Raw genomic sequence first — 25,803 nt, 5'->3', positions numbered from 1 at the left:
CACAAACAGGTCACTTTCCTGCTTAAAAATCTTCAAAGCGCCCAGCACCCACCCCAACCCTACCATCCTCAACCCACTGCCCTGAGACAAAAATCCAAGCTTCTAAAAAGCTTTCAAGAGACCCACGAAGAGCAGGTCTCGGCCTCCAACATCCCAGTCCAGCTGAACTAAATCTCCTGCTCTAAAGTTCCTCAAACAGACCATGTTATTTTTCACCTCTGTGTCTTCGTTCATTCTATTTCCAGTATCTGGAATGGCCTTCTAATTTACCTGGATAAATCCTACCAGTTCTTTAATATAAAGCAGAATACGTGGATAAATGTAGAAATGGTTGTTATCACCAACTCAGATGTTCAATGACATTCTATACCATACTTTAGTGAAGAGTGTACCTGGATTTAGGAATCAGAGTGCCATTAACAAATCCAAGCTTTGGGCTTCTTTACCTCCACCGTTTATTACTTGACTTTTTTAACCAGCGTTTCTGTTTGCCTCTCCAAACCAACTGTCTATCCTCCACAGTTGTCCTTGCCCTGAGAGGCCAGCCTGAACTGAGATGCTGATGGATCCCCATGCCCTCTGCTTCCAGTGGGTCCAGTCAATGGGGAAGGAGTAGGAATTCAGAGGAGTCAAGTGGGACATTCAGCCCCTGCTTCCTTCCCACTGAGGCTGCTTCCTGGGCAGGCTGAACCCTTGGAGAGGAAGCAGCTACTCTGCAACTTTCTCTTCAGAGTTCTGCTGACTTCTCCTCCTCCCTTTGAGTCAGGGTGGTGACAGCTCTGCTGCTGCTAGCCTGGATTCCTGTGCTATCCCACCTCTACTTCTGTCATTTGTCTCTTTGTAGGTAAGCCTTTCTTGAATTATCATAATTTGAGCTATCTCTTTCCAGGTGGGACCCTGTCTGATACATTAACTGGTTCCAGAAGTGGTCCCAGGCAATCTGCTTGAGCAGGTGGTACCCCATGGTACCTGATATACTTCATCACCGACTCTCCAACCACCCCTGTGGACCCATGGGACTTCCCCTTTGTTGAATTAGAAGAAGGAAAACAGCATGGGCCTGGCCTGCTGCTGCCTCTACACAGTGGCACACAGCAGCCAAAGGTGGACTGCCCTTTCACTGCAGCCTTGGTCAGGGCCAGGCCAAAGACAGGAGTGAAAGCAAAACCTACCAGTGGGCAGAACTCGAAGTGACATACCTACGGGGACTCATGGGCAGTGGCAAATAGGCTGGCTGGTCAGCGACTTAGAAAGAACGAAACTGGATAACTGATGGGAAGGTCTGGAAGAGGGAGATGTGGAAGGTCCTCTCTGAAGGGGCTTACGGGGTGAAGACACGCCATCCATGTGGCCATCAGAAGGCAAACATGTGAAGGAAGCTCTCAGTGATCGGGTAGGAAGGTGACCGCTCATGGTCAGGATGCCAAGCAGCCTTTTCCCAGCTGCCCCATTGCTTGCTTACTGGTCCACTACAAAGGGGTCATGACACCAGGAAGGAGGCTCTGGAGGAGTTTAAGAACAGGCTTAACCTTGGTAAGGCTGTGTGGGTACACAGGGGAGTCTGTGCCAGGTCAAGCCTCCTGTTTTCTAAAAAAATTCACATTGATTTTGCATCCTAAACAACAACCATATGGCATTTACTTTGTGCAAAGCACTATTCTTTGTGCAAGGCACTATAAATAGCATTTTCAAATACATTTACTCAATCTTCACAATAATTTAATTTAAAGCTGGGGAAACTGGTATTGAAAGGTCAATAACTGTCTCAAGGTTATACAGCTCAGATGTACTTGAGCTGAGAATGGACCAGACAGTTTAGATCCAGTCTGGACTAGGATGCTGTGCTGCTCTCCACAAATTCTACAATGTTTGTTTACTACAAAGGCAGTCTATCCCTTGTCTCTACTTAAGAATAAAATCAGAATCTAAGAAGCAGCTCATGTTGATTTGACCTTTTCTGTCCCCTGGGACACAGATGCCTACCCATATCTCACTCGAGAAGCACATTACTAGAGCAAATATTTTACTTTATTTTATTTTACTTATGTTCGCTTTTTAGGGCCGCACCCACGGCATATGGAGATTCCCAGCTAGGGGTCAAATTGGAGCTACAGCCGCCGGCCTACACCACAGCCACAGCAACACCAGATCCAAGCCGTGTCTGCGACCTACACCACAGCTCATGGCAACGCTGGATCCTTAACCCACTGAGTGAGGCCAGGGATCAAACCCACACCTTCATGGTTCCTAGTTGGATTCGTTTCTGCTGTGCCAAGATGGGAACTCCTACAGCAATCATTTTAAAAGTTTGGTAAGACATGAACTGTGTTACAGTTGCAATTATAGAATCTGTGCTGTGCAACAAGAATATGTAACTAAATTGTGTAATGAGAATGAAGTCCTTTTAGAAACCTTCCAGGAAAGAGTCTAAAATAGACTCATCTTGTACTATATTTCATCATGTTACAGCCTGACTCCATTGTATATGCCAGAGAAGCTGTGAAGCCTGGAAGAATAGAGTTCTTCTAGAATTACAAGTGAGAGATTTGACAAAGGGCTTTTCTGGGGGTTGGAGGGCCAGGGCTGAGTCCATTCAAGAGCTAATCTTATTAAACCCGAAAAAAAGTGACTATGATCCATTAAGAAAAAGATGATCAACACAATTCTATTAATTTGACTATTTTCAGGTTGGTAATTAAACTGATCAGAGCTCTAGTCCTACTTTTTGGGCCTAGAATAGGAAATCGTTCTAATTACAAGTACTTGGGGAAGGGGAGAACCACTGAAGGTTAAATCAGTGTTGACCAAATACTAGTAAAGCTGGTAATTTAAGCCTTACAGTAGAGATAGTATATCAAAGTGTGGTTTACCACAGGAAAACTACTGACACACCACTATCAAGTTTGGCAGCAAGAACTCAAACAATACTCTGTCTTATACTCTTTTCAATCAATTTTAAAAAGTATTCCAAAAGTACTTAAATTTAGAGGAAAGTTTTTTTGTTTGTGTCTAATAGCTTCCCAGTATCCTCGTGGTGAACCTCACACACACAATGGCTTCACTGATTTCTGTGGTGACCAACTTATTTTTCCACGTCACAAAAACCCACTTTGTGATGTCTTGACCACATACCAGAGGCACTGCTCGCGACGTCTCGACACGAGGCCGGGGTGCAGTGGAGTACATGTAGTTGAAGAGTCTGTCAATCTTCCTCAGAGGAACACCCCCTCCTCGGTCACTCATCTAAGGTGAGAAAGGATCAAACCCATGACCGAGGCCCAGGCACAGCAAAATACCAACGCACACGATGTCCCAGTTAACTGCTGGCTGAAGAGCTCTGCTTTTCAAAACGAATACCAAGCAATCCAAGTTGCGAATGGGAAACCTTTCCCGCAGTGCTGGACCTTCATGCCTTTAGTATGTAGCATTCTAAGACCTAATGAACTCCACTGTAACATAAATTCAGTGCTGTAGCTTTGTGACATGACTGTGATCACACTAATGCCGTTCAGCGCACAACGGGGCCTAAGCGAAGCCTATCTTGGCTGTGACAATAAATCCGTAATTCCTTTCTGGCAGGCGGTTTGGCAACCAGATTAAAAATGCGTGCACCCTGTGACCCAACAAGGTTTATCCTGAGAAAATAATCAAAGTATGCAGGGTATGTATGAGAAAATCCATCACAGCACTATGTGCAACAGCTAAAACTAAACAGCTAAAATCACCTAAATAGCAGGCTATTTAAGTAAACTAACATACGGTGTGAAAGAGAATACTACGTCGCCATTAAAGAGCACGCAAAACTAGATTGACAAGAGATGTTCACAAAATATTAAGTAGCAAAAAGATATGGAGAAAAAAAGATTTTTTAATTAAAAAAAATTTCGATAAGATATAGAGAAGCATTTATAACAATCTAGTTCTATAAAAATTATAAAGTCTGTAATGAAATACTATTTTATTGTCAATGGCTTTATGACTGCCTTCTTTTGGGTTTTTAGTTTTCTCAATTTTTTTCACAATTACCTCTATTATGGAAAAACAGTGTAACTTTCCTTTTTCAGGTAGGACAAAACAGAACCATTTCATTGTGTTTTAGAGTCTCATCTACAAGTCAGTTCAGAGCATAGCCTCCTGGACAACTTTCTGGTGAGTTATAAGGTCCATGGGTCTTTACATTGTTCTTACATCACTCTCCTGTCTATGTCATTATGTCACCTCAAATCACACAGTACACTGAGTTTAGTGATTTATTTAGATTGTCTTCATCATGTCTTCCTTCGTTTAACAGGGACTTATTTTCCTATTATAACAGCTTAGCTTACAATCTATAGCCATTTTCCTTTGTCACAAAATCTAAATTGATTCTATCTATAATATTAACATGGTTGTCATATACAAACAAACCTGCTTTTAACATATGTATATAGATAAAAACAGTACTGAACATATATTAAAAAGTCAATAGTTTGAACGGCTTATAGTTGAGGTTTTTACATAGTTTCTAAAAATTATTATATATAACTTTCACAATGAAAATTCAGAGCTATTAATTTTTAAGGTAAAAATCTGCTCTGAAAAAACATCTGAACACTTTCCTCTTGTACATCTACTAATGAGATAATTCTAGTATGAAAATATACAAGGGCCTTATTAAGAACTTATATGTAGCATTATGCTTGGAAATTGTTTTTGGCTATGAATTCAAAGCCGTGTGAAGAGATTTATTTTAGTAAGATGAATAAAGGGCTTGCTCTGGATAGTTTCTGAGCTTCATCATTTGTTAATTATTCATCCTTTAATTTAATGCTCTGCTGCACATTCACTGGTCACATGAGTCAGAAGTACAGCACTATAAATATCAAAGAAACAACATATTAGAATAGATAATAAGATTAAAAAAAGGTACACTTCAATAAATATTTCCTGGTTTTCCTTAACCTTTTGGCCAGAAAGACCACAGCAGTCCAGCAGGTCTGAAACACGAAGTGATTTCTAGCCCCAGGCTGGTCTGATAAAAGCAGACAGTGGAACAGAAAGGCCAGAGGTGCCCCTGAGAAATGTCATCTCGCCAGAGGTGAAGGAGTAATCTAGGCCATAGGAACACAGTTAAAAATGGATAAAGAAACTTCTTCTGCTTTATAGCCAAAACCAAAATAAACTAGAACCAGTATATTTTTACAATGGTCAAGCTAGAGGACTGTAGCAGATATTATATTAGAGAATTTGAGTTCTTTGGGAAAAGGGAAGGAGGGAATAATGAGAGAAAGAGACAGATGTTTCCTCTGTATATATTTAAGACAAGAATGACACTCTGATGACAAATAAATTCAGAGATGTGGAAATGAAACACAAAATTCCTGACTAACATTACTTGGGAAAAAAAAACTTAGAATCATCACAACATAAGCCTATGTCAAGGAAAAAGAAAAAGATTATGAAAGAGACGGGTGATATGGAGTAACAGCAATAGAAAGTTTGAAGAAGAGAATTTTGCCAATTATTTTTAAAGCTTTCTCCTCACTGCATCTCAATGTCATCTAACTGAAAGCTGCCGTCCCCAACATCCTGTTTCCCATGACACTGGGCTCCCTGTGATAATATATGTGGATTTTCAGGTCCAAGGGAAATGAACCACTACTAACTTGATGACAGCTCTGAAGGCAGGAAATTTACTAACCCTGAACTCACCCAGAGCTCCTGAAATTTCTTATTCAACAGTTCTTTCAAGGTCAGGTTTGTAAAATCACCAACAGAAAATGAACCAAGACATTTAAAGTTTAATTTAAAAGACATGGGGCTATAACACTTAAGTTATTTAATGAATATAGACAAAACACCAAATCTGAAAGAGCAGCTATACTTGTAAGACAGAAAAAAAAAAAAACAATTCCTTCACAAGATTCTAACAGAGACAATAAAAAGTCAGACCTAATTAAACTTCAAAGTTTCTGCACAGCAAAGGAACCTCTAAACAAAACGAAAAGACAACCCACAGAAAGGGAGAAAATATTTGCAAATGAAGTGACTGACAAGGGATTAATCTCCAAAATTTATAAACACCTCCTGCAGCTCAATACCAAAAAAACAAACAACCTCATCAAAAAATGGGCAGAAGATCTAAATAGACAATTCTCCAAAGAAGCCATACGGATGGCAAAAAAACACATGAAAAGATGTTCAACAACACTAATTATTAGACAAATGCAAATCAAAACTACTATGAGGTACCACCTTACACCAGCCAGATGGCTGTAATCAGAAAGTCTACAACTGTATAGCACTGGGAACTACGTCTAGTCACTTATGATGGAGCATGATAATGTGAGAAAAAAGAATCTATACCAGTATATGTAACTGGGTCACCATGCTGTACAGTAGAAAATTGACAGAACACTGTAAACCAGCTATATTGAAAAAAATAAAAATTATATAAAAATGAAAAACAGAACTATAGAAATAAAAACTCAATAAAAGTAAAGGTAACCCCTCCCCCCCAAAAAAGTCTACAACCAATAAATGTTGGAGAGGATGTAGAGAAAAGGGAACCCTATTACACTGTTACTGGAAATGTAAATCGGTGCAACCACTATGGAAAACAGTATGGAGATTCCTCAGAAAACCAAAAACAGAATTACCATATGATCCAGCAATCCCATTCCTGGGCAACTACCAAAGAAAACCATGACTTGAAAAGATACATGTACTCCAATGTTCATTGTAGCACTCCATACAATAGCCAAGATATGCAAACAACCTAAATGCCCATCGACACTGGAGTAGATAAAGAAGATGTGGTACATATACACAATGGAATATTGCTCAGCCATTAAAAGGAAAGAAATAACAGCATTTGCGGCAACATGGATGAACCCAGAAATTATCATGCTGAGTGAAGTTAGTCAGACAGTGAGACACCAACATTATATGCTATCACTTACAAATGGAATCTAAAAAAAGGAAACAATGAACTTCTTTGCAGAACAGATAGTGACTCACAGACTTTGAAAAACTTATGGTTTCCAAAGGAGACAGGTTGATGGGCTGGGGGTTTGGGATGGAAATGCTATAAAATTGGTTTGTGGTGATTGTTGTAAAACTATAAATGTAATAAAAAAGATTCTTGGAGTTCCCGTCGTGGCGCAGTGGTTAACGAATCCGACTAGGAACCGTGAGGTTGAGGGTTCGATCCCTGCCCTTGCTCAGTGGGTCAAGGTTCCGGCGTTGCCGTGAGCTGTGGCGTAGGTTGCAGACGCGGCTCAGATCCTGCGTTGCTGTGGCTCTGGCGTAGGCTGGCAGCTACAGCTCCGATTCGACCCCTGGCCCGGGAACCTCCATATGCTGCAGGAGCGGCCCAAGAAATGGCAAAAAAACAAAAACAAAAAAAACAAACAAACAAACAAACAAAAAAAGATTCTTAACAGAGGGATAAAAGTTAAAACTCAATAATTTGAACAAGCTAAAAGAATGGGGGAAACAAAAACAGGCCTTGATCCTGAAAGTCTAAAGTAAGTGATGAGGATGAAAACTACTGAAGAAAATTAAAGCAAGCTCTTAACATGTAAAATGCTAACTAGAGTAGATGCAGTCATGGATGTAGATGTGAGGAGGCAGAGCCTAATACAGGGAAGGGTTTTTATAGAAGCTTCTGGAACAGTCTGTTTAACATTTCTGAGCCTTTTTTTAAAATAGCTTTACTGAAATATAATTCACATAGCATAAATTCACCAATTTAAAGTATACAACTCAATGGTTTTTAATATACAGGCATACCTCAGAGACAGACTGAGTTCAGTTCCAGACACCAGAGTAAAGAAAATACAGCAAAAAAGTGAGTCACTTGAATTTTTTGGTTTCTTAGTGCCTATAAAAGTTATATGTACATGTATACTTTCATCTATTAAGAGTGATAGCATTGTGTAAAGTACAGACATTAACTGAAAAATACACCAAAAATTGTAATAGTAATATCAAAGATTCCTGACCATTCTAGCAAATATAACAGCCCATGAGCCTTCAATATTCAAAAAAAATGCAATATCCACAAAGTACTATAAAACGAGGTATGTCTATACTCACAGGTATGTACAACCACCACCATGGTCAATTTTAGAGTATTTTCACTACTGCAAAAAATCTTGGACTCTTTTTTTTTTTTTTTTTTTTACTTTTTGTCTTTTTAGAGCTGTACCCGTGGCACATGGAGGTTCCGAGGCTAAGGGTCAAATCGGACCTACAGCCACTGGCCTACACCACAGCCAAAGCAACGTGGAATTCAAGCTACATTTACAACCTACACCACAGCTCATGGCCACACCAGATCCCCAATCCACTGAGCAAAGTTAGGAATCAAACTCATGTCCCCATGGATGCTAGTCGGACCTCCTGGACTCTTTATTGATTACTCCCCTAAGCAACCACTCATCTATCTCTTGCCCCTACGTATTTGTCTATTGTGGACATTTCATATAAATGGCATCATATGTGGCCTTTTGCAATTAGTTTCTTTCACTTAGCATATTGTGTTCAATGTTGTAGCATCCAGTTGCAGCATATACCAATACCTCATTTCTTTTATGGCTAAATAATATTCTACTGTATGGACATATCACATTTTGTTGATCTAGTCATCAGCTGATAAAAACCTGGGTTGTTCCTAGCTTTTGGCTATTGTGAATAATGTTGTTATGAACATTCATGTCTAAGTTTTTCCTTAAATACCTGTTTTCAGTCCTTTGAGATTATATACCTAGAGTGGAACTGCTGGGCTATCATGAGCCTTTCTTTACAGCAGAGAGAGACTCCCTAAGGAAAGCCTGTCCACCAGCACAGAATGAGTCTGCTGAATGTCTAAGAGCTCAGTGAACTGTGATCCATGCAGTGATGGATAAATACAAGTAGGGGTAAGCAGCTGCAGACCAGCATGCTAAAGCACATGAAACAGAAGTAGAAAAGGGTGTGAGAAAGACCATGCTGCAGCACAACTGAAGCCCTAAAGCAGAGCCATGTGGGACTTATTTTGAATCAAATAAACCTTAAAAGAATAATGAAAATTAAAGCAAATAAATAAATTGGGACCTAATTAAACTTCAAAGCTCCTGCACAACAAAGAAAACCCTTTTAAAAAAACTGAAGACAACTCACTTTAGAATGGGAGAAAATCTTTGCAAACAAAGCAACCGACAAGGGATTAATCTCCAAAATATACAAACAGCTCATGCAGCTCAGTATCAGAAAAACAAGCAACCCCATCAAAAAAAAAAAAAAAAAAAAAAAAGGGCAGAAGATGAGTTCCCATCTTGGCTCAGCAGAAACGAATCCTACTGGGAACCATGAGGTTGTGGGTTTGATCCCTGGCCTCACTTAGTGGGTTAAAGATCTGGAGTTGCTGTGGCTCTGGCATAGGCCGGCGGCTACAGCTCCAATTAGATCCCTAGCCTGGGAACCTCCATATGCCGTGGGTGCGGCCCTAAAAAGAAAAAAAAAGGGCAGAAGATCTAAATAGACATTTCTCCAAAGACAGACAGATGGCCAAAAAAAGCACATGAAAAGATGTTCAACATCACTAATTATTAGAGAAATGCAAATCAAAACTAAAATGAGGTATCACCTCACTCCAGTCAGAATGACTATCATCAAAAAGTCTATAAACAATAAGTGCTGGAGCGGGTGTGGAGAAAAGGGATCCCTCCTACACTGTTGCTGGGAATGTAAGCTGGTACAATCACTATGGAAAACAGTATGGAGGTTCCTTAAAAAACTAAATATAGAACTACCATATGACCCGGAAATCTCACTCCTGGGCATACATCTGGAGAAAACCATATTTTGAAAAGATATGTGCACCCCAATGTTCACTGCTCCACTATTTACAATAGCCAACACATGGAAGCAACCTAAATGTCCACTGACAGAGGAATGGATAAAGAAGATGTGGTACATATACACAATGGAATATTACTCACCCACAGATAAGACTGAAATAAGGCCATTTGCAGCAACATGGATGCAACTAGAGTTTATCATAATAAGTGAAGTAAGTGAGACAGAGGAGGACAAATACCATACGATATCACTTACATGTGGAATCTAATAAAAATGATACAAAATAACTCATTTATGAAACAATAGATTTCAAAATCAAACAGGGTTACCAAAGCAAAAACTGTTGTGGGGAGGATGGGATCATTGCATACACACTACTATATATGAGATAACTAACAAGGACCTACTGTATATAGCACAGGAAGTTCTACTCAGTGTTCTGTAATAACCTATATGAGAAAAAAATGTATATATGTACAACTGATTCACTTTACTGTACACCTGAAACTAATACAACATTGTAAATCGACTATACTCTAATAAAATTTAAAAAAGAAGACCTTAGCAGGCAAGTAGTTGACATATAACTAACCAAAAAATAGACACACATTAGCATCTGGGCTGGAAAAAAGTGACACCTTCACATTCGTTTTTCAGGCAACAGATGATTCTTGCCATATGTTTATTTGTGCCTCATTCTTTTACATGAATAGCCAAAAGGGATAAATAGAAAAAAAAAATCAGAGGAAACAGTACAGAGAGCTGAGGCATATTAACTTTAAAAAAAAAACACCGAATATTACTATCCTCAGAGTGATAAAAGAAGGTAAAGCCAGAATAGAATACTATAGAAAAGGAATAATGTTCCCAGAAATTTATAATAGGGTGATGGAGATAAAAATTCAATAGAAGAACTGGGAATTCAAAATCAAGGAAATCTCAGAAAGATGGGATTAAGATGGTTAGAGGAAAAGGACTAGGGCTCACCTTCTCTCATGAAAACAAAATCACAACCAACTCCTGAACAACCATCAACAAAATAGAGTGGAAACTATGAAAAAAGATATCCTATACCAAACGACAAAGAAGCCATACCGAGATGCTAAGAGGGGTGCCTATGTGATATACGCAATCCCATACCCGCTGAGTGGGCAACCACAGACTGGAAAGGCTTGCCCAAAGGAATGAGAGTTCCAAGTCTCACGTCAGGTTCCCATGCCTGAGGGCCTGGTCTTGGGAGAAGGAATCCCAGGAGCATCTGGCATTGAAGGCCAGCAGGGCTTGTGTGCAGGAGCTCCACAGGACTGCAGAAACAGAGACTCTACTCTTGAAGGGCACACACAGGCTTTCATGTGCACTGCATCCCAGAGCAGAGACTCCATAAGAATCTGGATCAAACCTACCTGGAGGCCTTAGAGGATTTCCTGAGAAAACAGAGGCAACTGTGGGGGAAGGACATGGGAGGCAGAGGCCTCGGAAATAATCATTGGCATGAACTCCCCTGGAGGTGGCCATTTTGGAAAAATCTGGCACCACCCATCAGGGCTGAGAGGCCCCAGGACAAACAATAAACACAGTGGGAACACATACCTGCCCACCAGCAAATAGGCTGCCTAAAGACGTGGGAAGCACACAGCCACCTCTAATCACACCCAGAGACAAAGCCCCACCCACTACAGGATAAGAATCAGCTCTGCCTGCCAGTGAGCAGGCACCAGTCCCTAGTCCCTGTACCAACTTCAGCCATAAGCAGGCAGACATAGGAAGCAAGAGAAGCTACAACCCTACTGCCTACAACAAAGTGACCACACAAAAAATCTACACAAAATGAAAAGGCAGAGAATTATGACCCAGAGAAAGCAACAAGAAAAAAACCCAGAAAAATAGCTAAGAGATCTGGAGACTAGCAACCTCCATGAAAAAGACTTTAGACTAGTGATAGTAAAGATGATTCAAGATCTTGGAAATAAACTGGAGGCAAAGATTGATAAATTACAAGAAACACTATAAGATTTAAAGATTAAGCATGCAGAGATGCAAAATACAATCACTGAAAAAACTTAAAAACAAAAAAAACCCTCACTAGAAGGAACCAACAGCAGAATACAAGAGGCAGAAAAACAAGTAAGCAAGGTGGAAGACAGACTCGTGAGAATCACTAACATGGAACAGAAAAGTGAAAAAAGATTGCAAAGTTATGAAGACAATCTAAGAGAACTCTGGGATAACTTTAAACGCATCAACATCCAAGTTACAGGGATGGCAGAAGGAGAAGAGAGAAAGGAACAGAGCAAATATCTGAAGAGGTAATAGCTGAAAACTTCCCTAACATGGGAGAGGAATCACTCACTCAAATCCAGGAAGCACAACGAGTACCATGTAAAATAAAACCAAGGAGGAACACCCTGAGACGCATATCAGTCAAACTGACCAAAATTAAAGACAAAGAGAAAATATTGAAAGCAGCCAGGAAAAAGAAACAAATAATATACAAGGAAAACCCAATAAGATTATTGAACTGATTTTTCAGCAGGAACTCTGCAGGCCAGAGGGAGTACCACAATATACTTAAAGTGATGAAAGAGAAAAAACCTCCAACCACGATTACTCTACCCAGCAAGGCTCTCATTCAGATTTGAAGGAGAAATCGAAAGCTTTACAGACAAGCAAAAGCTAAGACAATTCAGCACCACTAAACAGGCTTAAAACAAATACTTTTTGTTTTAAAGGAACTTTTAAAACTTTTTTAAACAGGAACTTTTCTAGGTGGAAAAGCCCACAACTAAAACCAAGAAAATTACAAATGATAAGGCTCACTGGTAAAGGCATATATATAATAAAGGTAGGAACTCATCTACACATAAATATGCTACCAAACCCAGAAATCATGAGAAGAGCAGGGTACAAATGCAGGATACAGGAGATGCATTTGAAATTAAGAGACCAGAAACTTAAAACAATCTTGTATATATACAAACTCCTATATCTAAATTTCATGGTAACTGCAAACCAAAAATTTACGATACACACACAAATAAGAAAAAGCAATCCAAACACAACGCTAAAGATAGTCATCAAAACACAAGAGAACAAAAGAAGGGAGGAAAAAAGATCAACAAAAACAAATCCAAAACAGTTAACAAAATGGCAATAAGACCATATATATCAATAATTACCTTAAATGTAAATGGACTAAATGCTCCCACCGAAAGACACGGACTGGCTGAACAGATACAAAAGCAGGACCCATGTATATTGCTGTCTTCAAGAGACCCACTTCAGTTCTAGGAATACATACCAACTGAAAGTGAGAGGATGGAAGAAAATATTCCAGGCAAACAGAAACCAAAAGAAAGCTGGAGTAGCAATACTCATATCAGACAAAATAGACCTTAAAGAATAAAGACAAAGAAGGACATTACTGAATGATCAATTAAGGATCAATCCAAGAAGAAGATATAATAATTGTAAATATATACGCATCCAACATAGGATCATCTCAATATATAAGACAACTACTAACAGCCTTAAAAGGAGAAATCAACAATAACACAATAATATCGGGAGACTTTAATACTCCACTTACAGCAATGGACAGATCATCTAGACTGAAAATCAACAAGGAAACACAGGCCTTAAATGATGAATCAGACCACACTGACTCAACAGATATTTATAAAACATTCCATTGGAAAGCAGCAGAATACACATTCTTCTCAAGCACATACTCAACATTCTCAAGGAAAGATCACATTCTGGGCCAAAAATCAAGCCTTGGTAAATTTAAGAAAATTGAAATCATATTAAGCATCTTTTCTGACCACAACACTATGAGACTGTAAATCAACAAGAAAAAAAGCTGCAAAAAACAACCATGTGGAGACTAAACAAGTGCTACCAAACCAATGGATCACTGAAGAAATCAAAGAGGAAATTAAAAAAACACCTGGAAGCAAGTGACAACAAAGACACAGTGATCCAGAGTTCCCGTTGTAGCACAGCAGAAGCAAATCCAACTAGGAACCATGGGGTTGCGGGTTTGATCCCTGGCCTTGCTCAGTGGGTTAAGGATCCAGCACTGCTGTGACCTGTGGTGTAGGTCGCAGATGTGGCTCAGATGCGGTATTGCTGTGGCTATGGTGTAGGCTGGCAGCTGTACCTCCAATTAGACCCCTAGCCTGGGAACCTCCATGTGCTGTGGGCATGGCCCTAAAAAAAAAAGCAAAAAACAAAAAACAAACAAAAAAAAAGATACAACAATCCAAAACCTATGGGATTCAGCAAAAACCGTTTTAAGAGGGAAGTTTATATTAATACAAGCCTACCTCAGGAAATAAGAAAAATCTCAAATAAACAACCTAACTTTACAACTAAAGCAACTAAAGAAGAACAGACAAAACACAAAGTTAGTAAAAGGAAAGAAAACATGAAGATCAAAAAAATGAAATAGAAACAAAGAAAACCATAGAAAAGATCAATTAAGCTAACAGCTGGTTCTCTGAAAAGATCAACAAAATTAATAAATCCTTGGCCAGACTCATCAAGAAAAAAAGAGAGAGGCTTCAAACCAATAAAATTATAAATGAAAAATGAGAAGGTACAACGCACATCACAGAAATACTAGGGATCATAAGAGACTACTACAAGCAACTATATGGCAATAAAATGGACAGCCTAGAAGAAATGGACAAATTCTTAGAAAAGTACAAACTTCCAAAATGAAACCAAGATGAAATAGAAAAAAATGAATGGACCAATCAGAAGCACTAAAATTAAAAAGTGTGATTTAAAAAGTCTCAGACCAGATGGCTTCACAGGCAAATTGTTTTTTTTTTTTTAATATTTTGAGTGCTTTTTAATTACCAACTATAATCTGTAATTACTGTAGGTTACTATTTTGTTATTACTTAATGGATTTTATTACATTTATATGTGTACAACAATCATCACAACCAAATTTTACAGCACACAGGCAAATTCTATCAAAAATGTAGAGAAGAGGAGTTCCCATTATGGTGCAGTGGAAACAAATCTGACTAGTAACCATGAGGTTGCAGGTCTGATCTCTGGCCTTGCTCAGTGGGTTAAGGATCCTCTGTTGCTGTGGCTGTGGTATAGGCCAGCAAGTATAGCTCAGATTTGACTCCTAGCCTGGGAACCTCCATATGCTGCAGGAACAGCCCTAAAAAAAGAAAAGAAAAAACAACAACAAGAAAAAAAACAATTGGAGAAGAGTTAAAATCATACCATTCTGAAACTATTCCTTCCCAAAAACTGCAGAGGCAGGAACACTCCCAAACTCATTCTATGAGGCCACTATCACCCAGATACCAAAACCAGACAAAGCACAAAAAGAGAAAATTAAGGTCATTATCCCTGATGAACATAGATGCAAAAATCCTCAACAAAATACTAGCAAACTGAATCGAGCAATACATAAAGGATCATATGCCATGATCAAGTGGGATTTATCCCAGGAGTTCCTGTCATGGCTCAGCTGGTTATGAACCCAACCAGTATCCATGATGATGAGAGTTTGATCCCTGGCCTTGCTCAGTGAGTTAAATATCTGGCGTTACGTCGCAGATGTGGCTCAGATCCTGCATTGCTGTGGCTGTGGCACAAGTCAGCAGTTCAGCTCCAATTCAACTCCTAACCTGGGAACGTCCATATGCTGCAGGTACAGCCCTAACCCCTGCCCCCCGCAAAAGTGGGATTTATCCCAGGGATGCAAGGATTTTTCAATATCCGCAATTGATCAGTGTGATACACCATATTAACAAACTAAAGAATAAAAACTATATGATCCTCTCAATGGATGCAGAAAAAAACTTTTGACAATATTCAAGAAGTACCCATTTCTGATAAAAAAAAAAAACCTCCAGAAAGTGGGCATACAGGTAACCTACCTCAACATAATAAAGGCCTTATATGACAAACCCACAGCTAACATTCTCAGTGGCGAAAAGCTGAAAGAATTCCCACACAGATCAGGAACAAGACAAGGATGTCCACTCATGCCACTTCTATTCAACATAGTTTTGGAAATTCTAGCCATGGTAATCAGAAAAGACAAAGAAATAAAAGGAAGAAGTAAAACTATCACTGTTTGCAGATGACATGATACTATACCTAGAAAATCCTAAAGATGCTACCAGGAAACTATTAGAGCTCATCAATGAATCTGGTAAAGTTGCAGGATACAAAACTAACACACAGAAATCAACCGCATTTCTATATACTAATAATGAAATATCAGAAAGAGAAATTAGGGGAACAATCCCATTTACCATCGCATCAAAAAAAAAAATATCTAGGAGTAAATCTACCTACAAAAGAACTGTACTCTGAAAAATATAAGACACTGATGAAAGAAATCAAAGATGAAACAAATAGATGGAAAGATATACCATGCTCTTGGATTGGAAGAATCAATATTATCAAAATGACTATACTATCCAAAGCAATCTACAGATTTAATGCAACCCCTGTCAAATTACCAATGGCATTTTTCACAGAACTAGAACAAAATATGTTAAAGTTTGTTGAGAAGCACAAAAGCAATCCTGAGAAAGAAAAATGGAGCTGGAAGAATCATGCTCCCTGACTTTTGATGACTTGAGCTTTGTAGTATAGTCCAAATAGTATGGTACTATCACAAAAACAGAAATATAGATCAATGGAACAGAACAGAAAGCCCAGAATTAAACTCGCACACCTATGGTCAACAAATCTATGACAAAGGAGGCAAGAACATATAATGGAGAAAAGACAGTCCCTTCAATAAATGGTGCTGGGAAAACTGGATGGTTATGTGTAAAAGAATAAAATTAGAATACTCTCTAACACCATACACAAAAACAAACTCAAAATGGATTAACGACCTAAATATAAGACTGGATACTATAAAACTCTTAGAGGAAAATACAGACTGAACATTCTCCGACATAAACCACAGCAATATCTTCTCAGATCCACCTCCTAGAGTAATGACAATAAAAACGAAAATAAACAAATGGGACCTAATTAAACTTAAAAGTTTTTGCACAGCAAAGGAAACACTAAACAAAATGAAAAGACAACCCCAAGAATGGGAGAAAATATTTGCAAATGAAGTGACTGACAATGGATTATCTCCAAAATATATAAATACCTCCTGCAGCTCAATATCAAAAACAAACAAACAAACAAACAACCCCATCAAAAAATGGGCAGAAGATCTAAACTGATCATTTAGAAGATCATTTCTCCAAAGAGGACATACAGATGGCGAAAAAAAAAAAAAAAAAAAAACACATGAAAAGATGCTCAACATCACTAATTATTAGAGAAAGGCAAACCAAAGCTATTATGAGGTACCATCTAATATCAGCCAGAATGGCCATTATCAAAAAGTCTACAAACAATAAATGTTGGAGAGGATGTGGAGAAAAGGGAACTCTCCTACACTGTTGGTTGGAATATAAATTGGTGCAACCACAATGGAAAACAGTATGGACATTCATCAAAAAACAAAAAATAGGGAGTTCCCATCATGGCACAGTGGTTAACGAATCTGATTAGGAACCATGAGGTTGCGGGTTCGATCCCTGGCCTCGCTCAGTGGGTTACAGATCCGGCGTTGCCATGAGCTGTGGTGTAGGTTGCAGATGCGGCTCAGATCTGGTGTTGCTGTGGCTCTGGCGTAGGCTGGCAGCTATAGCTCTGATTGGACCCTAGCCTGGGAACCTCCATATGCTGCAGGAGCGGCCCTAGAAAAGACAAAAACAAAACAAAACAAAAATAGAATTACCATTTGATCCAGCAATCCCGCTCCTGGGCATCTATCCAGAGAAAATCATGACTCAAAAAGATCCACATACCCTAATGTTCACTGCAGCACTATATGCAATAGCCAAGACATGTAAGCAATCTAAATGTCCATCCCCAGAGAAGTGAATAAAGAAAATGTCGTAACATATATACAATGGAATATTACTCAGCCATAAAAAAGAATGAAATAATGGCATTTGCAACAACATGGATGGACCTAGAAATTATCATGCTAAGTGCAGTTAGTGAGACACAAACATCACATGCTATCACTTACATGTGGATTCTAAAAAAATGGATACAAACAACTTATTTGCAGAATGAAATGGACTCAGAGACTTTGAAAAACTTATGATTATCAAAGGGGACAGGTTGTCAGGGAGGGAAGACTGGGTGTTCAGGATGGAAATGTTCTAATATTAGGTTGTGATGATGGTTGTACAATTATAAATAATTCATTGAATTAAAAAAAACAAAGTCAAGGAAATCGCAGAATAGAATGGAAAGTTAAAGTTATAAACGAGATAAGAAAAAAACAGGGTCATTTCATGAAGCCCAGCATTTTCCAAATATGACTATCAAAAAGAGAAATAGTAGGAGTTCCTGCTATGGGACAATGGGTTAAGAATCTGATTGCAGTAGCTCAGGTTGCTGCAAGGCATGAGTTCATTCCCTGGTGTGGTGCAGTGAGTTGAGTTGAAGAGATCCGTTGTTGCTATGTCTGCAGCTAAGGCTCAGATTCAATCCCATATGCCTTGGATGCAGCCATAAGGAAAAAAAAAAAAAAAGGAAAGACAAAAGAGAAACAATAAAGAAGAAAGTATCAAAGAAACAATGGAAATTCTAAAGGGCCCAGTTAAATAGGTATGAAAAGGCCAACATCAAGTCACATCACTGTAAAATTTAAGAACAGAGCTAAAGATATTTTTAAAAACCTCAGTTAAAAAAAATAATAAAAACCTGTTATTTAAAACAAAGGAACAGAAATTGGAATAAGCATAAATCTTCTCAAAAGGAATAGCAGCAGTGATGTCAGCAAAAACAGTGGAGAAAGGAGCTGCAAAAAGCCCTCCATCAAAGTGTCAAAGCAAAAAGGCAAAAATTGTTGGAACTCTGGAAATTAACCAAGGCTTGCAGTAATTTGGGGAGCATTTACTCAAGAAAAACAACAAGGAGTTCCCATCAGGGGCTCAGTGGTAACCAACCTGACTAGTATCCATGAGGACATGGGTTCCTTAGCCTCACTCAGTGAGCTAAGGATCTAGCATTGCTGTGAGCTGTGGTGTAGGCCAGCAACTACAGCTCTGATTTGACCCCTAGCCTGGGGACTTCTATATGCCACAGGTGTGGCCTTAAAAAAGAAAAAAAAAAAGAGAAAGAAGATGACGACGATGAGTTTTATGGTATTTTAACTTGGCTTATTCCCACTTCCCATCCCCACTCTCAACTCATAATCAGAGTGAAACCAGGAGCCTGGCAGCCACTGGGAAGACTGTCTCTCTGGCCTGATTCGGAGCTCCCCAGTGCAAAAAGTTTTTCATGCACCCATTCCCAATCCTCAGAAGCACCTGTCAAAAACAATTAGAGGTAAGTGATTCATCTAAGGGCTGCCTGAGGCAGTGTATGACAGTTAAGACAAACAATAGGCTACCCAAAAAAGCTTCATAGGAAAAGCGAAGGGAAAAGATGTCCATAGGGGTTTAGAAAAGCTCAGATATATCCTGGGAGTCTAAAAGGTCATATTCATGTCCAAGGCTATGTTCAGGAAAGACACAGGAGAGTCCTAAGCTTTCACCTCTGACCGGCCTTGAGGTTCTGTATAAGGAGAACCTGAAGATTAAGTCAGAGTTATCAACTGCCTGGCTAAGAACCCAAAGGTATGCCTCAATATGCAAGACTACCTTGACAAAGACTGGGAGAAAGCATTTAAGGAAATTTCAATCCAAACTTTAGTTGAGTACTAAGCAAAAAGCATGCACAACAAAGAAGACAGACTTTACAGAATTGGTTTAGTCAGTAAACAAACAATGACTAACTTTAGGTCATTAGTAATTAGTTACTAAACAAACAATGATCAACTTTAGGGAGCAGGGAAATATTTGATCTTCAGAGTTGTTGCATTACATTATTTCAAATATCTGATTTTCAAGAGACATTATTAGCTGTACAGTAAAAGAGGAAAGTATGGTTCATACACAGGGTAAAAAAGGAATCAGTAGAGACTATACCTAAGGAAACTCATGGTCACTAAAAACAAAGACTTTAAATCAGCTATTTTAAATATGTCCAGAGAATTAAAAGGAAACCATTTCTAAAGAACTAAAGTATAAGGATGACATCAATAAATAAACAGCATAAAAAGCACAGAAATTATATGAGATAACTAGATAGAAATTCTAGAGTTGAGAAGTACAATAACTGAAACAAAAATTTCATTAGAAAGGTTCAACAGCAGATGTAAACACATATAAGAAAAAACCAGCAATGATGAAAACAAGTCACCTGAAATTGCCTAGTCTGAGAAACAAATGAACAAAGCATCAAAGACCTGTGGGACTCCATCAAGTGTACCAACATGCACATATGGGAATTCCAGGAGGAAAGAGAGAAAGGGACACAAAGAATATTTGAAGAAATGAGAGCTGAAACTTCCCAATTTTGATGAAAAAGATGAAGCTCTTTAAACTCCAAGATAATAAAATCAAACAGTCCACACCTGGACAGATCATAATCGAACTGTCCAAAGCCAAGAGGACAAAATCTTAAAGTAGCAAGAAAAGTGACTCATCACATACAAAAGATCCTAGCAAAATTAACAGCTGGTTTCTCATCAGAAACCACAAAACCAAAAGGCAAGAGAATTAATGTATTCAAAGACAATACGTTATTGAAAGAAAAAGACCATCAATCAGAATTCCACAGCCAGCAAAATTATCCCTCAAAAATGAAGGATAAATTGAGACATTCTTAAATAAGCAAAAACTGAGAGTTTGTCATTGGTAGACCTCACATAACATGAAATACTAAAAGGAATCCTTCAGCCGGAAATGAAAGAATATGGGACCAAACCCATTTGAATAAATAAAGAGCACCAGGAAAAGTAACCACATAGGTAAACATAAAAGAGAGTTTAAGTGTATCTTTGTTCATAACTTTTCTCTCCTATGTTATTTAAAAGACAATTACAGAGGACTGTAACTATAAATCTATAGAGATGGGCATCCAATGTATAAAGATGCATATTAAATGACAATAACAATACACAGGATGGTAAGCAGGAGGGAACAGATTATATATAGGATCAATGTCTGTATACTACTGAAATGAAGTATGTATTAATCTGAACTAGACTGATATAATTAAAGATGTTAATTGTAATCCCAAAACAACCACTAAAAAAATAACTCAAAAAACATATTAAAAAATTAAAAAGAAGGAAATTAAAATGATATACTAGGAATTATCATTTTAACAACAAAAAAGGCAGCAGTAATGGTGAAATAAAGGATCAAAAAAGACATAAGATATATAGAAAACAAATGACAAAATGGCAAACAAATTCTACATTAACAGTAATATTAAATGTAACTGTCTTGAACTTGCCAATTAAAAGGTGGACCTTGGCAGAATTGATAAATGTATAAATATGTATGACTGGGTCACTTTGCTGTACAGCAGAAATAGGCACAACATTGTAAATCAACTATAATAAAAAAATTTTTAAATAAAAATCACACAAAAACATGATCAAACTACATGCAGTTCATAAGAGACACTTTCGATTCAAAGACACAAATAGGCTGAAAGTAAAATTTTGGAAAAAAATACACCATAAAAACAGAAACCAAGAGTTGGGATGATTATACTCATTTCAGACAAAATACACTTTAAGACAAAAACTGTTACATAGAGACAAAGAAGGACACTTTACAATGATAAAAGGTCAATATATGAAGAAGATAAAAAAAACTATAAACATATAAAAACTGAATTCTAAAATATATGAAGCAAAAATTGACAGAATTTGAAGGGAGAAGTAGACAATTCGACACTATTAGTTGGAAATGTCAATATCCCACTTTTCAATGAGTATCACAAGTAGACAGAAGATCAACACGTAGGCAGAAGATTTTTCTTTTTTCTTTTTTTTTTTTTTGGTGGGGGAGGGGGGTGCGGAGGGAGTAGATTTTAACAACACTAAACCAACTAGGCCCAACAGCTATATATAGAACACTACATCCAACAACAACAGAATGCACATTTTTTTCTCAAGTACACATGGGACATTCTCCAGGATAAACTATGTTAGGCCATAAAACAGTCTCAGTAAATGTAAAAGGACTAAAATCATACAAACTTTATTTCTGGCCACAATGGGATACAACTGGAAATCAATATACAACACAAAATGTGAAGAATTAATATATGGAAATTAAACAACATACTCCTAAATAATGAGTTAAAGAAGAAATCATGAGGAAATTAGAAAATACTTTGAGACGAATGAAAACAAAAACGTGACATAAAAAAATTTATGGGATACAGGAGTTCCTGTTGTGGCTCAACAGAAATGAACAAAAGATCAGGAAAAACACAAGGACACCACTTCTCAACATTGTACTGGAGGTTCTAACCACACCAACTATGCAAGGGAAAAAAAATCCAGATTATAAAGGAAGAAATATAATTATCTCTAATTGTAGATGATATGAGCTTGTGTATAGAAAATCCTAAGTAGTTCACAAAAACATTATGAGAACTAATAAATGAGTTTGGCAAAGTAGCACGATACAAGATCAATATGCACAAGTCAATTATATTCCTATATAATATACAATCCAAAAATGAAATTAAGAAAACAGTTCCATTTATGATAGCCCTCAAAAGGGTGAAATACTTAGGAATAAACTTAGTAAGTCTAAGACTTATACACTGAAAATCAAAAACATTATTGAAAGAAATTAAAGAAGACCTAAATAAGTATAAAGACATCCAGTTGTTCATGAACTGGAAGACTTAATTGAGCTAAACATTGAACATGAACCCCATCAAAATTCAAGCTGGTGGGTTTTTTTTTTTTTACAAAAATTGACATGCTGATACTAAAATTTTTATGAAAATGCAAGGAACCTACAATAGCCAAAACAACCTTGAAAAAGAACAGAGTTGGAGAACTCACATCTACCAATTTCAATATTGACAACAAAGATGTGCTTAAGGAGAGACATATAGACCAGGGGAACAGAGTTGAGAATCCAGAAATAAACATGTGTATTTATAAGCAATTAATTTTTGGAAGAGGTGACAATGGAGAAAGAATAGTCTTCTCACAAATGGTACTGGGACAACTGTATATCTACATGCAAAAGAATGAAACTGGATCCCTACTTTAAACCATTTATAAAAATTAATTCACAATTTATCAAAGACCTAAATATAATAACTATAACTATAAAATTCGTAGAAACACAGGCCTACATTTTTGAGATTTTGGATTAGGTAATGGTTTCTTAGATGTGACACCGAAAAGCACAAGCAATAAAAGAAAAAAAAATAAGTAACTGGAATTCATCAAAATCAAAACCTTTGTGTTTTAAAGGATACTATCAAGAAAGTGAAAAATAAGCCACAGAATGGGAGAACACTGGCAAATCATGTATCTCATCAAGGACTAGTATCTACAATAGAAAACAAATAGAACTCTTATAACTCAACAATAAAAAGACAACCCATTTAAAAACTAAACCTAGGATCTTAATGGACAATTTTTCAAAGATATACAATGAGGTATCACACCCATCAGAATGGCTACGATCAAATAACAAGTTTGGTAAGGATGTGGAAAAACTAGAATCTTCATTCATTGTTGATGGAAATGAAAAATGGTACTGTCACCAAAAAGAGTTTGGCAGCTCCTCAAAAATTAAACAAAGTTACCTATAAGCAATTCAACTCAGAGGTATACACATAAGAGAACTAAAAACTGATGTTCAAATACAGACTTGTATATAAATGGTATTATTCATAATAACCAAAAAATCAAAACAACCCAAAAAAATAAAATGACAGCAGTCTAAAAAGCAAAGATTACATACTATTTATACAATACTGAAAATACCCAAATATTTTAGACTTTACTTAGCAAAGTAAATATTAAAGTGGACATCTATGATTCTGCTAGAACATGTCTCCAGGATTTATTTCAACTTCAATCGGCTGGACAAGGGACCAGAATAGAAACAGACTCAAGGGAAAATTCTATAACCTGCCAGACAAATGAAGCAATGTGATTATTTTCTATTAGGAACAGGATTTCTTTCTCCTAAGAATAAGTTATGTCCTCAAGAAAGTATGTGCATGCCTATACAGCCATTAAAAAAAACCACAGGGAGTTCCCTTTGTGGCTCAGCGCTTAACGAACTTGACTAGGATTCATGAGGATGCGAGTGGGATCCCAGGCCTTGCTCAATGGGTTAAAGATCCAGCGCTGCTGTGAGCTGTGGTGTCAGTCAAAGATGCAACTCGAATCCCTTGTGGCTGTGGCTGTGGTGTAGGCCAGCAGCTGTAGCTCTGATTTGACCCCTAGCCTGGGAACTTCCATATGCCACAGGCGCAGCCCTAAAAAACAAAAACAAAAAAACAACACAAACAGCATTTACCTTCACAGTCAAATCCTCATTACCCAGTGTGACGTGGACTTGAATAGGCGGGTAAACCCCTTTGTCAGCGTGGTGCTCCATCGTTGCTCTCATTGCATTCTGAAATATATTAAGGTTACATTAAAAACACAACTTTAAAGAAAGAAACTAATTATAATTTTCAACTACATATGCACTACTTGAAATTTTTTGAAAATTTAACTCAATGGAAATACGCTAAAGAATCATAATTCTCATAACCATATTTAAAGAATTTCTTTCCAAAATCAGTTTTGGAGGTCTTGGTAGATAAAGATCCCAACTAAATTCTGCATATTTTCCAAAACCAGACATCTCAACTTTTAACTAGTTTACATTAAAGCAGAAAATTATATCCAAATATTTTTATAACTTGGTAGATAATGGGCAAATCTTATTTTTGAACAGTTTTGTCTCTAAGAGCTACTTTGTTATAAATTGCTTAAAAAATTTTTTTTGGATAGTATTGATAGCAAGTCTTATTACGATGCAGAAATGAACCCAATTTACCATTAGTTTGAAACCAGAATATTTACACTGTAAAACTATCTTGAGCAATTTCTAAAGGATACAGGGTACACAGTGCCAACTTATCATAAGCACTAAGTGATAATCTGACATGTATGCAGCATTGCAATAGAAACTGCTAGACTAGATACAGTTAAAAAGGCACAAGACAGGACTGAACTTGGAAATAAGAGTGTGTGGCCCGGGCATGTTGGCACACCAGTTGGAACTAAGTCCCATGAGAAAGAGACTGTCATCTCTACCAAAGGCCATTTAAGCTCAGCTTTCAAAAGGAAGCCTTTATTATTGACATTATGTAAAATCTATTCTATAATATGGTACTATTTCTTTTATTAAGCATCATGGGGAACAAGATCATCATGGGACTGAAATTTCAGGGGAAAAAATTACTTTTAATCATTTAAGTGCCAATCTTTTATTTATTTAACCACTTTGGTAGGAAGATTTTTGTAAAGTATTAGCTATGTTCTTCGGAAAAAGAGCCAGATCTTCTGTGTTGCAATGTATTTTTCTTTTTCATTGTGAGGCTGAAAGCCACCTCTTCTCTCCTCCACCTGCTGCTGGCTGAAGACATGGTAACCACAATGGGCAAGACTATGGGCTTGATGTGGGGCAGTCACTTCAGCCACAGGAAGCTGTACCACGCCTCATCACTCACTTTACTGTCGACTGGCAAGTATCTGTGATCTGCTAATGAGAGAAAATGTACTCTCGACATGACTAGCAAATTTTATTTAGTTTTCAAAATTTTTGTAAAGAGCAAATATAATACTAGAAGTCCTATAAGTCAATATAAATGACTTTCTCAAAAAAAAAAAAAAAAAGCATATAACAGTGGGACTGTGGTCCTTTAAGGATGGGCAGTTGAGAATCATTCTTCTAAATATTTTGTTTTGTAAAAACAAAGTTAATAAAACTTTACTGAGCACCTATAATGTGCTGCCATTGTACTGAACATGGA

General features: G+C 37.5%; 1 protein-coding gene and 1 long non-coding RNA gene across 3 annotated transcripts in view; one reads left to right on the top strand and one right to left on the bottom strand.

Moving 5' to 3' along the window:
• PDK1 (pyruvate dehydrogenase kinase 1) overlaps nt 1-25,803 on the bottom strand; it is a 42,565-nt gene that overhangs the window by 6,010 nt on the left and 10,752 nt on the right. Inside the window, 2 exon segments of one of the 2 annotated variants that reach the window (NM_001159608.1) lie at nt 3,133-3,243; nt 24,297-24,395. In NM_001159608.1, coding sequence (NP_001153080.1) covers nt 3,133-3,243; nt 24,297-24,395 — 210 coding nt within the window. 2 annotated transcript variants of the gene reach the window in all.
• On the top strand, nt 3,250-25,797 carry LOC106508120. Its single transcript, XR_002339104.1, has 2 exons — nt 3,250-4,149; nt 25,369-25,797. It is a non-coding gene; the product is annotated as an uncharacterized LOC106508120 (long non-coding RNA).

Source organism: Sus scrofa, chromosome 15 (assembly GCF_000003025.6).
Source record: "Sus scrofa isolate TJ Tabasco breed Duroc chromosome 15, Sscrofa11.1, whole genome shotgun sequence".
In the NCBI taxonomy this organism is placed as follows: Eukaryota; Metazoa; Chordata; class Mammalia; order Artiodactyla; family Suidae; genus Sus; species Sus scrofa.
This window is presented reverse-complemented; position numbering and strand designations above follow the sequence as displayed.